Source organism: Oncorhynchus tshawytscha, linkage group LG28 (genome assembly GCF_018296145.1).
Source record: "Oncorhynchus tshawytscha isolate Ot180627B linkage group LG28, Otsh_v2.0, whole genome shotgun sequence".
Taxonomy (NCBI): Eukaryota; Metazoa; Chordata; class Actinopteri; order Salmoniformes; family Salmonidae; genus Oncorhynchus; species Oncorhynchus tshawytscha.
In genome coordinates, this window is record NC_056456.1 from 10,154,292 (window position 1) to 10,167,590 (window position 13,299).

Genomic DNA, 13,299 nt, shown 5'->3' on the forward strand with positions numbered 1-13,299 from the left:
TATAAATAACTATACACACACTCACCTACAACATACACAGTATAAATAACTACAAACTTCCCCAAACTCACATACAACACAGACACACAGTATAAATAACTACACACTTCCCCAAACTCATCTACAACACACACACACAGCATAAATAACTACACACTTCCCCAAACTCACCTACAACACACACAGTATAAATAACTATACACTTCCCCACACTCACCTACAACACACACAGTATAAATAACTACACACTTCCCCTCACACAACATACACAGTATAAATAACTACACACTTCCCCAAACTCACCTACAACACACACAGTATAAATAACTACACACTTCCCCAAACTCACCTACAACATACACAGTATAAATAACTACACACTTCCCCACTCACCTACAACATACACAGTATAAATAACTACACACTTCCCCAAACTCACCTACAACACAGACACAGTATAAATAACTACACACTTCCCCAAACTCACCTACAACACACACAGTATAAATAACTACACACTTCCCCACACTCACCTACAACACACACAGTATAAATAACTACACACTTCCCCAAACTCACCTACACACAGACACACACACACAGTATAAATAACTACACACCTCCCCAAACTCACATACAACACAGACACACACACACAGTATAAATAACTACACACTTCCCCAAACTCACCTACAAGACACACACACAGTATAAATAACTACACACATCCCCAAACTCACCTACAAGACACACACACAGTATAAATAACTACACACTTCCCCAAACTCACCTACAACACACACAGTATAAATAACTACACACACACTCACCTACAACACACACAGTATAAATAACTACACACTTCCCCAAACTCACCTACAAGACACACAAGACACACAGTATAAATAACTACACACCTCCCCAAACTCACCTACAACACACACAGTATAAATAACTACACACTTCCCCACACTCACCTACAACACACACAGTATAAATAACTACACACTTCCCCAAACTCACATACAACACAGACACACAGTATAAATAACTACACACTTCCAAAACTCACCTACAACACACACACACACACAGCATAAATAACTACACACTTCCCCAAACTCACCTACAACACACACAGTATAAATAACTATACACCTCCCCACACTCACCTACAACACACACAGTATAAATAACTACACACTTCCCCAAACTCACCTACAACATACACACACACAGCATAAATAACTACACACTTCCCAAAACTCACCTACAACATACACAGTATAAATAACTACACACTTCCCCAAACTCACCTACAACATACACAGTATAAATAACTACACACTTCCCCAAACTCACCTACAACACACACAGTATAAATAACTACACACTTCCCCAAACTCACCTACAACATACACAGTATAAATAACTACACACTTCCCCAAACTCACCTACAACATACACAGTATAAATAACTACACACTTCCCCACACTCACCTACAACACAGACACACAGTATAAATAACTACAATACTTTCCCAAACTCACCTACAACACACACAGTATAAATAACTACACACTTCCCCACACTCACCTACAACACAGACACACAGTATAAATAACTACACACTTCCCCAAACTCACCTACAACACAGACACACAGACACACAGTATAAATAACTACACACCTCCCCAAACTCACATACAACACAGACACACACACACACAGTATAAATAACTACACACCTCCCCAAACTCACATACAAGACACACACACAGTATAAATAACTACACACATCCCCAAACTCACCTACAAGACACACACACAGTATAAATAACTACACACCTCCCCAAACTCACCTACAACACACACAGTATAAATAACTACACACTTCCCCACACTCACCTACAACACACACAGTATAAATAACTACACACTTCCCCAAACTCACCTACAAGACACACAGTATAAATAACACAAGACACACAGTATAAATAACTACACACCTCCCCAAACTCACCTACAACACACACAGTATAAATAACTACACACTTCCCCACACTCACCTACAACACACACAGTATAAATAACTACACACTTCCCCACACTCACCAACAACACACACACAGAATAAATAACTACACACTTCCCCACACTCACCAACAACACACAAACACAGTATAAATAACTACACACTTCCCCACACTCACCAACAACACACACACACAGTATAAATAACTACACACTTCCCCAAACTCACATACAACACAGACACACAGCATAAATAACTACACACCTCCCCAAACTCACCTACAACACACACAGTATAAATAACTACACACTTCCCCAAACTCACCTACAACAGACACACACACACAGTATAAATAACTACACACTTCCCCAAACTCACATACAACACAGACACACAGCATAAATAACTACACACTTCCCCACACTCACCTACAACACACACACTATAAATAACTACACACTTCCCCAGAGTATAAATAACTACACACCTCCCCAAACTCACCTACAACACACACACGCACACAGTATAAATAACTACACACTTCCCCAAACTCACCTACAACACACACAGTATAAATAACTACAAACTTCCCCAAACTCACCTACAACACACACAGTATAAATAACTACACACTTCCCCAAACTCACCTACAACACACACACAGTATAAATAACTACACACTTCCCCAAACTCACATACAACACAGACACACAGTATAAATAACTACACACCTCCCCAACACTCACCAACAACACACACACACAGTATAAATAACTACACACTTCCCCAAACTCACCTACAACACACACAGTATAAATAACTACACACTTCCCTACACTCACCTACAACACACACAGTATAAATAACTACACACTTCCCCAACACTCACCTACAACACACACAGTATAAATAACTACACACTTCCCCACACTCACCTACCACACACACACACAGTATAAATAACTACACACTCCCCAAACTCACCTACAACACACACACACACAGTATAAATAACTACACACTTCCCCACACTCACCTACAACACACACACAGTATAAATAACTACACACTTCCCCAAACTCACCTACAAGACACACACACAGTATAAATAACTACACACTTCCCCAAACTCACCTACAACACACACAGTATAAATAACTACACACTTCCCCACACTCACCTACAAGACACACACACAGTATAAATAACTACACACTTCCCCAAACTCACCTACAAGACACACACACAGTATAAATAACTACACACTTCCCCACACTCACCTACAACACACACAGTATAAATAACTACACACTTCCCCAAACTCACCTACAACATACACAGTATAAATAACTACACACCTCCCTACACTCAACAACAACACACACACAGTATAAATAACTACACACTTCCACACACTCACCAACAACACACACACACAGTATAAATAACTACACACTTCCCCAAACTCACCTACAACAGACACACAGTATAAATAACTACACACCTCCCCAAACTCACCTACAACACACACAGTATAAATAACTACACACTTCCCCAAACTCACCTACAACAGACACACACACACAGTATAAATAACTACACACTTCCCCAAACTCACATACAACACAGACACAACACACACAGTATAAATAACTACACACTTCCCCACACTCACCTACAACACACACACATAAATAACACACACTTCCCCAGAGTATAAATAACTACACACCTCCCCAAACTCACCTACAACACACACACACACAGTATAAATAACTACACACTTCCCCAAACTCACCTACAACACACACAGTATAAATAACTACACACTTCCCCAAACTCACCTACAACACACACAGTATAAATAACTACACATTTCCCCAAACTCACCTACAACACACACAGTATAAATAACTACACACTTCCCCAAACTCACCTACAACACAGACACACAGTATAAATAACTACACACCTCCCTACACTCACCAACAACACACACACACACAGTATAAATAACTACACACTTCCCCAAACTCACCTACAACACACACAGTATAAATAACTACACACTTCCCTACACTCACCTACAACACACACAGTATCTATAACTATACACTTCCCCACACTCACCTACAACACGCACAGTATAAATAACTACACACTTCCCCACACTCACCTACCACACACACACACAGTATAAATAACTACACACCTCCCCAAACTCACCTACAACACACACACACAGTATAAATAACTACACACTTCCCCACACTCACCTACAACACACACACAGTATAAATAACTACACACTTCCCCAAACTCACCTACAAGACACACACACAGTATAAATAACTACACACCTCCCCAAACTCACCTACAACACACACAGTATAAATAACTACACAATTCCCCACACTCACCTACAACACACACAGTATAAATAACTACACACCTCCCCAAACTCACCTACAACACAGACACACAGTATAAATAACTACACACCTCCCCAAACTCACCTACAACACAGACACACAGTATAAATAACTACACCCTCCCCAAACTCACCTACAACACAGACACACACACACACAGTATAAATAACTACACACCTCCCCAAACTCACATACAACACAGACACACAGTATAAATAACTACACACCTCCCCAAACTCACCTACAACACATACACACACAGCATAAATAACTACACACCTCCCCAAACTCACATACAACACACACAGTATAAATAACTACACACTTCCCCACACTCACCAACAACACACACACACAGTATAAATAACTACACACCTCCCCAAACTCACCTACAACACAGACACACAGTATACATAACTACAATACTTTCCCAAACTCACATACAACACAGACACACAGTATAAATAACTACACACCTCCCTACACTCACCAACAACACACACACACACAGTATAAATAACTACACACTTCCCCAAACTCACCTACAACACACACAGTATAAATAACTACACACTTCCCTACACTCACCTACAACACACACAGTATCTATAACTATACACTTCCCCACACTCACCTACAACACGCACAGTATAAATAACTACACACTTCCCCACACTCACCTACAACACACACAGTATAAATAACTACACACTTCCCATACTCACCTACAACACACACAGTATAAATAACTACACACTTCCCCACACTCACCTACAACACACACAGTATTAATAACTACAAACTTCCCCAAACTCACCTACAACACACACAGTATAAATAACTACACCCTCCCCAAACTCACCTACAACACAGACACACACACACACAGTATAAATAACTACACACCTCCCCAAACTCACATACAACACAGACACACACAGCATAAATAAATAACTACACACTTCCCCACACTCACCTACAACACACACACAGCATAAATAACTACACACTTCCCCAGAGTATAAATAACTACACACCTCCGCAAACTCACCTACAACACAGACACACACACAGTATAAATAACTACACACCTACCCAAACTCACCTACAACACACACACGCACACAGTATAAATAACTACACACTTCCCCACACTCACCTACAACACACACAGTATAAATAACTACACACTTCCCCACACTCACCTACAACACACACACAGTATAAATAACTACACACTTCCCCAAACTCACCTACAAGACACACACACAGTATAAATAACTACACACCACCCCAAACTCACCTACAACACACACAGTATAAATAACTACACACTTCCCCACACTCACCTACAACACACACACAGTATAAATAACTACACACTTCCCCAAACTCACCTACAAGACACACACACAGTATAAATAACTACACACCACCCCAAACTCACCTACAACACACACAGTATAAATAACTACACACTTCCCCACACTCACCTACAACACACACACAGTATAAATAACTACACACTTCCCCACACTCACCTACAACACACACACAGTATAAATAACTACACACTTCCCCACACTCACCTACAACACACACAGTATAAATAACTATACACTTCCCCACACTCACCTACAACATACACAGTATAAATAACTACACACTTCCCTACACTCACCTACAACATACACAGTATAACTACAAACTTCCCCAAACTCACCTACAACACAGACACACAGTATAAATAACTACACACTTCCCCACACTCACCTACAACACACACACAGTATAAATAACTACACACTTCCCCACACTCACCTACAACACAGACACACAGTATAAATAACTACACACCTCCCTACACTCACCAACAACACACACACACACAGTATAAATAACTACACACTTCCCCAAACTCACCTACAACACACACAGTATAAATAACTACACACTTCCCCACACTCACCTACAACACACACAGTATCTATAACTATACACTTCCCCACACTCACCTACAACACGCACAGTATAAATAACTACACACTTCCCCAAACTCACCTACCACACACAGTATAAATAACTACACACTTCCCATACTCACCTACAACACACACAGTATAAATAACTACACACTTCCCCACACTCACCTACAACACACACAGTATTAATAACTACAAACTTCCCCAAACTCACCTACAACACACACAGTATAAATAACTACACCCTCCCCAAACTCACCTACAACACAGACACACACACACACAGTATAAATAACTACACACCTCCCCAAACTCACATACAACACAGACACACAGTATAAATAACTACACACCTCCCTACACTCACCCCAACACACACACACACACACACACACAGTATAAATAACTACACACTTCCCCAAACTCACCTACAACATACACAGTATAAATAACTACACACCTCCCCACACTCACCAACAACACACACACAGTATAAATAACTACACACTTCCACACACTCACCAACAACACACACACACAGTATAAATAACTACACACTTCCCCACACTCACCAACAACACACACAGGGTATAAATAACTACACACCTTCAACACACAAGTACTCACACTTCCCCAACACACACAGTATAAATAACTACACACTTCCCCAAACTCACTATACCACACTTCCCAAACACACACACACACACACAGTATAAATAACTACACACTTCCACACACTCACCAACAACACACACACACACAGTATAAATAACGACACACTTCCCCACACTCACCAACAACACACACAGGGTATAAATAACTACACACTTCCCCAAACTCACCTACAACACACACACTATAAATAACTACACACTTCCCCAAACTCACCTACAACACACACATTATAAATAACTACAAACTTCCCCAAACTCACCTACAAGACACACACACAGTATAAATAACTACACACTTCCCCAAACTCACCTACAACACACAGTATAAATAACTACACACTTCCCCAAACTCACCTACAACATACACAGTATAAATAACTACACACCTCCCCACACTCACCAACAACACACACACAGTATAAATAACTACACACTTCCCCACTTCCCACACTCACCAACAACACACACACAGTATAAATAACTACACACTTCCCCACACTCACCTACAAGACACACACACAGTATAAATAACTACTCACCTCCCCAAACTCACCTACAACACACAGTATAAATAACTACACACTTCCCCACTTCCCCACACTCACCAACAACACACACACAGTATAAATAACTACAAACTTCCCCAAACTCACCTACAAGACACACACACAGTATAAATAACTACACACCTCCCCAAACTCACCTACAACACACAGTATAAATAACTACACACTTCCCCACTTCCCACACTCACCAACAACACACACACAGTATAAATAACTACACACTTCCCCACTTCCCCACACTCACCAACAACACACACACAGTATAAATAACTACACACTTCCCCACACTCACCAACAACACACACAGTGTAAATAACTACACACTTCCCCACTTCCCCACACTCACCAACAACACACACACAGTATAAATAACTACACACTTCCCCACACCCACCAACAACACACACAGTATAAATAACTACACACTTCCCCAAACTCACCTACAACACACACAGTATAAATAACTACACACTTCCCCAAACTCACCTACAACACACACAGTATAAATAACTACACACTTCCCCAAACTCACCAACAACACACACACCCACAGTATAAATAACTACACACCTCCCCAAACTCACCTACAACACACACAGTATAAATAACTACAAACTTCCCCAAACTCACCTACAACACAGACACACAGTATAAATAACTACAATACTTTCCCAAACTCACATACAACAGACACACAGCATAAATAACTACACACCTCCCTACACTCACCAACAACAGACACACACACACACACACACACACACACACACACACACACACACACACACACACACACACACACACACACACACACACACACACACACACACACACACACACACACACACACACAGTATAAATAACTACACACTTCCCCCTACAAGACACACAGTATAAATACCTACACAAACTCACCTACAAGACACACAGTATAAATACCTACACACCTCCCTACACTCACCAACAACACACACACACACAGTATAAATAACTACACACTTCCCCACACTCACCAAAAACACACACTGTTACGTTCCCCAGATTATGTGTTGTAGTTTGTGTATTTGCATGTGTTTATTTCAGGAAATGGCTTCCTGAAATCCCTCAAGCAGCTGATTGGTCGACTCCAGGGCTAATTGGAGAGCTGACCCCGCCCCCTCGTCAAGACACAGCTGTCTCCAATTCCCCATTCCTTCAGAAGCTATATAAAAGCCAGTGTTCTGTTCAGGAGATCTTTTTTTTTCCTTTTGTAGAGGATTTTGCTGGAGGTAGATTTGTTAGAGATTTGTTAGAGATTTGTTAGAGACTTGTTAGAGACTTGTTAGAGACTTGTTAGAGACTTGTTAGAGACTTGTTAGAGACTTGTTAGAGACTTGTTAGAGACTTGTTAGAGACTTGTTAGAGACTTGTTAGAGACTTGTTAGAGACTTGTTAGAGACTTGTTAGAGACTTGTTAGAGACTTGTTAGAGATCTTTTTGGAGGTAGAGATTTTGCTGGAGGTAGGGATTGCTGAGATTGATTGTGATAGAGGTTGATTTTGCTGGAAAGTGGTATGTTCTGTGAGTTTGTTGCTCAGATAGAGCTTATTTGACATCCTTTTGTTTCTTAGTTTGTTTAAAATTGTTTAATATTCTGTTTCATTTGTTCCCAGGGGGGAAGGGGAAGGCACCTAGGGAGTGCTTAGGCAAGAGGCCCGCGGGCATACATATACCCGTAGCATATTCGCTGTCTAGACACACTAGGTAAGACCTGGGCGGACCACCCCTTGTATTTTGGTTAGGGCACCAGGTGGTGCTAAATTAGGTAAGTAGTGGGTAGGCAGGTAAGATAGGAGAGGGGGCTTTGAGATTTACTTTCTTTGCTTTGGTTCCGTCCAGCCCCTTTTCCCCATATTACCGTGTAAAGGAATAAAGTCCTTGTAAACGGTATCACATTCTGCCTGTTGTCATTCTTACTTGCACCTACAGTCCATACCTTTTTCGCTTCACAGAGAGTTTAGTTGTAGCAGGGTGTTGCGTTCCCTCTTCATAGAGGCGTGCGTAACACACACACACACACAGTATAAATAACTACACACTTCCCCACACTCACCAACAACACACACACACACAGTATAAATAACTACACACTTCCCCAAACTCACCTACAACACACACAGTATAAATAACTACACACATCCCCACACTCACCTACAACACACACAGTATAAATAACTACACCCTCCCCCACACGCACCTACAACACACACAGTATAAATAACTACACACTTCCCCACACTCACCTACAACACACACAGTATAAATAACTACACCCTCCCCCACACTCACCTACAACACACACAGTATAAATAACTACACACTTCCCCACACTCACCTACAACACACACAGTATAAATAACTACACACTCCCCCACACTCACCTACAACACACACAGTATAAATAACTACACACTCCCCCACACTCACCTACAACACACACAGTATAAATAACTACACACTTCCCCAAACTCACCTACAACACACACAGTATAAATAACTACACACTCCCCCACACTCACCTACAACACACACAGTATAAATAACTACACACTTCCCCACACTCACCTACAACACACACAGTATAAATAACTACACACTCCCCCACACTCACCTACAACACACACAGTATAAATAACTACACACTCCCCCACACTCACCTACAACACACACAGTATAAATAACTACACACTCCCCACACTCACCTACAACACACACAGTATAAATAACTACACCCTCCCCCACACTCACCTACAACACACACAGTATAAATAACTACACACTTCCCCACACTCACCTACAACACACACAGTATAAATAACTACACACTCCCCCACACGCACCTACAACACACACAGTATAAATAACTACACACTCCCCCACACGCACCTACAACACACACAGTATAAATAACTACACACTCCCCCACACTCACCTACAACACACATACTTTAAACAAAGTGTCTGCACAATTAACAATCAGATTTCTCTTGACTGCACCACTGGGGTTCCACAGGCATCAATGTAAGGGCCACTTTTATTACATTTGCATAGTGATGTTTTTGTAGTTTGAACAGCAACCAGGGATGACTCACCCGCTCCTATGACTCTCTCGATGCGGATGCTGGAAGCATCAATCTCTTTGGCAAAGTCTCTGACTGCCTGGTTAGGGTCCTCATAAGTGTGTGGATGAATATAGGTCTTACTGCCAGGGAGTTTGACTGGAGAGAGATCGAGAGAGGCGGGGGAGGGAGGAGAGAGGGAAATATGGGGGAGAGAAACAGAGAGAGATCGAGAGAGATGGGGGGAGGGGAGGGAGAGAGAGGGGAAAATATGGGGGAAACAGAGAGAAACAGAGAGAGATCGAGAGAGGCGGGGGAGGGAGGGGGGAGAGGGGAAAATATGGGGAGAGAAACAGAGAGAGAGCGAGAGAGATGGGGGAGGGAGGAGAGAGGGGAAAATATGGGGAGAGAAACAGAGAGAGAGCGAGAGAGATGGGGGGGAGGGGGGAGGAGAGAGGGGGAGAGAAACAGAGAGAGATCGAGAGAGGCGGGGGGGAGGAGAGAGGGGGAAAATATGGGGAGAGAAACAGAGAGAGAGCGAGAGAGATGGGGGAGGGAGGAGAGAGGGGAAAATATGGGGAGAGAAACAGAGAGAGATCGAGAGAGGCGGGGGAGGGAGGAGAGAGGGGAAAATATGGGGGAGAGAAACAGAGAGAGAGCGAGAGAGATGGGGGAGGGAGGAGAGAGGGGAAATATGGGGGAGAGAAACAGAGAGAGATCGAGAGAGAGGGGGGGGAGGGAGGAGAGAGGGGAAAATATGGGGGAGAGAAACAGAGAGAGAGCGAGAGAGATGGGGGGGGGAGGAGAGAGGGGACATATGGGGGAGAGAAACAGAGAGAGATCGAGAGAGGCGGGGGAGGGGGAGGAGAGAGGGGAAAATATGGGGAGAGAAACAGAGAGAGAGCGAGAGAGATGGGGGAGGGAGGAGAGAGGGGACATATGGGGGAGAGAGAAACAGAGAGAGATCGGGGGAGAGAGAGAGAGAGCGGGGGGGGAGGGAGGAGAGAGGGGGAAAATATGGGGGAGAAACAGAGAAACAGAGAGAGATCGGGAGGGAGAGATGGGGGAGGGAGAGGAGAGAGGGGGGGAAAAGAGGGAAAATATGGGGGAGAGAAACAGAGAGAGATCGAGAGAGGGGGGGGGAGGGAGGAGAGAGGGGAAATATGGGGAGAGAAACAGAGAGAGATCGAGAGAGATGGGGGAGGGAGGAGAGAGGGGAAAATATGGGGAGAGAAACAGAGAGAGATCGAGAGAGGCGGGGGAGGGAGGAGAGAGGGGAAAATATGGGGAGAGAAACAGAGAGAGAGCGAGAGAGATGGGGGAGGGGAGGAGAGAGGGGACATATGGGGGAGAGAAACAGAGAGAGATCGAGAGAGGCGGGGGAGGGAGGAGAGAGGGGAAAATATGGGGAGAGAGAAACAGAGAGAGAGAGAAACAGAGAGAGATCGAGAGAGGGGGGGGAGGAGAGAGGGGAAAATATGGGGGAGAGAAACAGAGAGAGATCGAGAGAGATGGGGGAGGGAGGAGAGAGGGGAAAATATGGGGGAGAGAAACAGAGAGAGAGATGAGAGAGATGGGGGGAGGGAGGAGAGAGGGGAAAATATGGGGGAGAGAAACAGAGAGAGATCGAGAGAGGCGGGGGAGATCGAGAGAGGGGGAGAGGGGGGGAAAATATGGGGAGAGAAACAGAGAGAGAGCGAGAGAGATGGGGAGGGAGGAGAGAGGGGAAAATATGGGGAGAGAAACAGAGAGAGATCGAGAGAGGCGGGGGAGGAGAGAGAGGGGGAAAATATGGGGGAGAGAAACAGAGAGAGAGCGAGAGAGATGGGGGAGGGAGGAGAGAGGGGAAAATATGGGGGAGAGAAACAGAGAGAGAGCGAGAGAGATGGGGGAGGGAGGAGAGAGGGGACATATGGGGGAGAGAAACAGAGAGAGAGCGAGAGAGATGGGCGGAAGAAGAGAGGAGAGAAACATAGAGAGACGTCAATAACCTTCCTTGCAGAAAGCAGGCAGTGAACGACAGTGCGACATAGAAATGAGCTCAACTCCAACGTAATTAAAGTTATGTAAATGGCTCCGGAATCCTTGAGAGTTGAATATCACATATTCAATATTGCTCTCTCGGATGGAACACGTCTCCCGCGTGTTTTGTTATACGTCCTTACAGCAACACTAGAGAATGAATGTCAATTCTGCTCACTTCATACAAGGCATTCACTTTCCGAGAAGCAGCCTGAGCACATTCCTACGGACGTGACAGAGTGACTCCCGGTGAGAATCTCAACTGCTTCTGTATGTTCTCATTGTTTAAGCTGAAAAGCTGAAAAGGGGTTGAAGCATATCTCTCCTGTTTTTCCTACGGACAGTGAAAGAGGAGCCTATCATGAATTGCAATCGCCTGAATCACTTTCTTGTTTATGTACATGTGAAAATAGCCTGTGACATATCGAAAAGAGTGTACTCTGTGTGCGTGTGCGTGTGTGTGTGTGTGTGTGTGTGTGTGTGTGT

At 43.3% G+C, this 13,299-nt stretch overlaps 1 protein-coding gene across 2 annotated transcripts in view; it reads right to left on the reverse strand.

Moving 5' to 3' along the window:
• Nucleotides 1-13,299, reverse strand: part of epha4b (eph receptor A4b) — a 152,692-nt gene that overhangs the window by 33,551 nt on the left and 105,842 nt on the right. For both annotated transcript variants that reach the window (XM_042307816.1, XM_042307815.1), the window contains exon 12: nt 10,825-10,950. In XM_042307816.1, the coding sequence (XP_042163750.1) occupies nt 10,825-10,950 (126 nt within the window). The remainder of the gene's footprint in view (nt 1-10,824; nt 10,951-13,299) is intronic.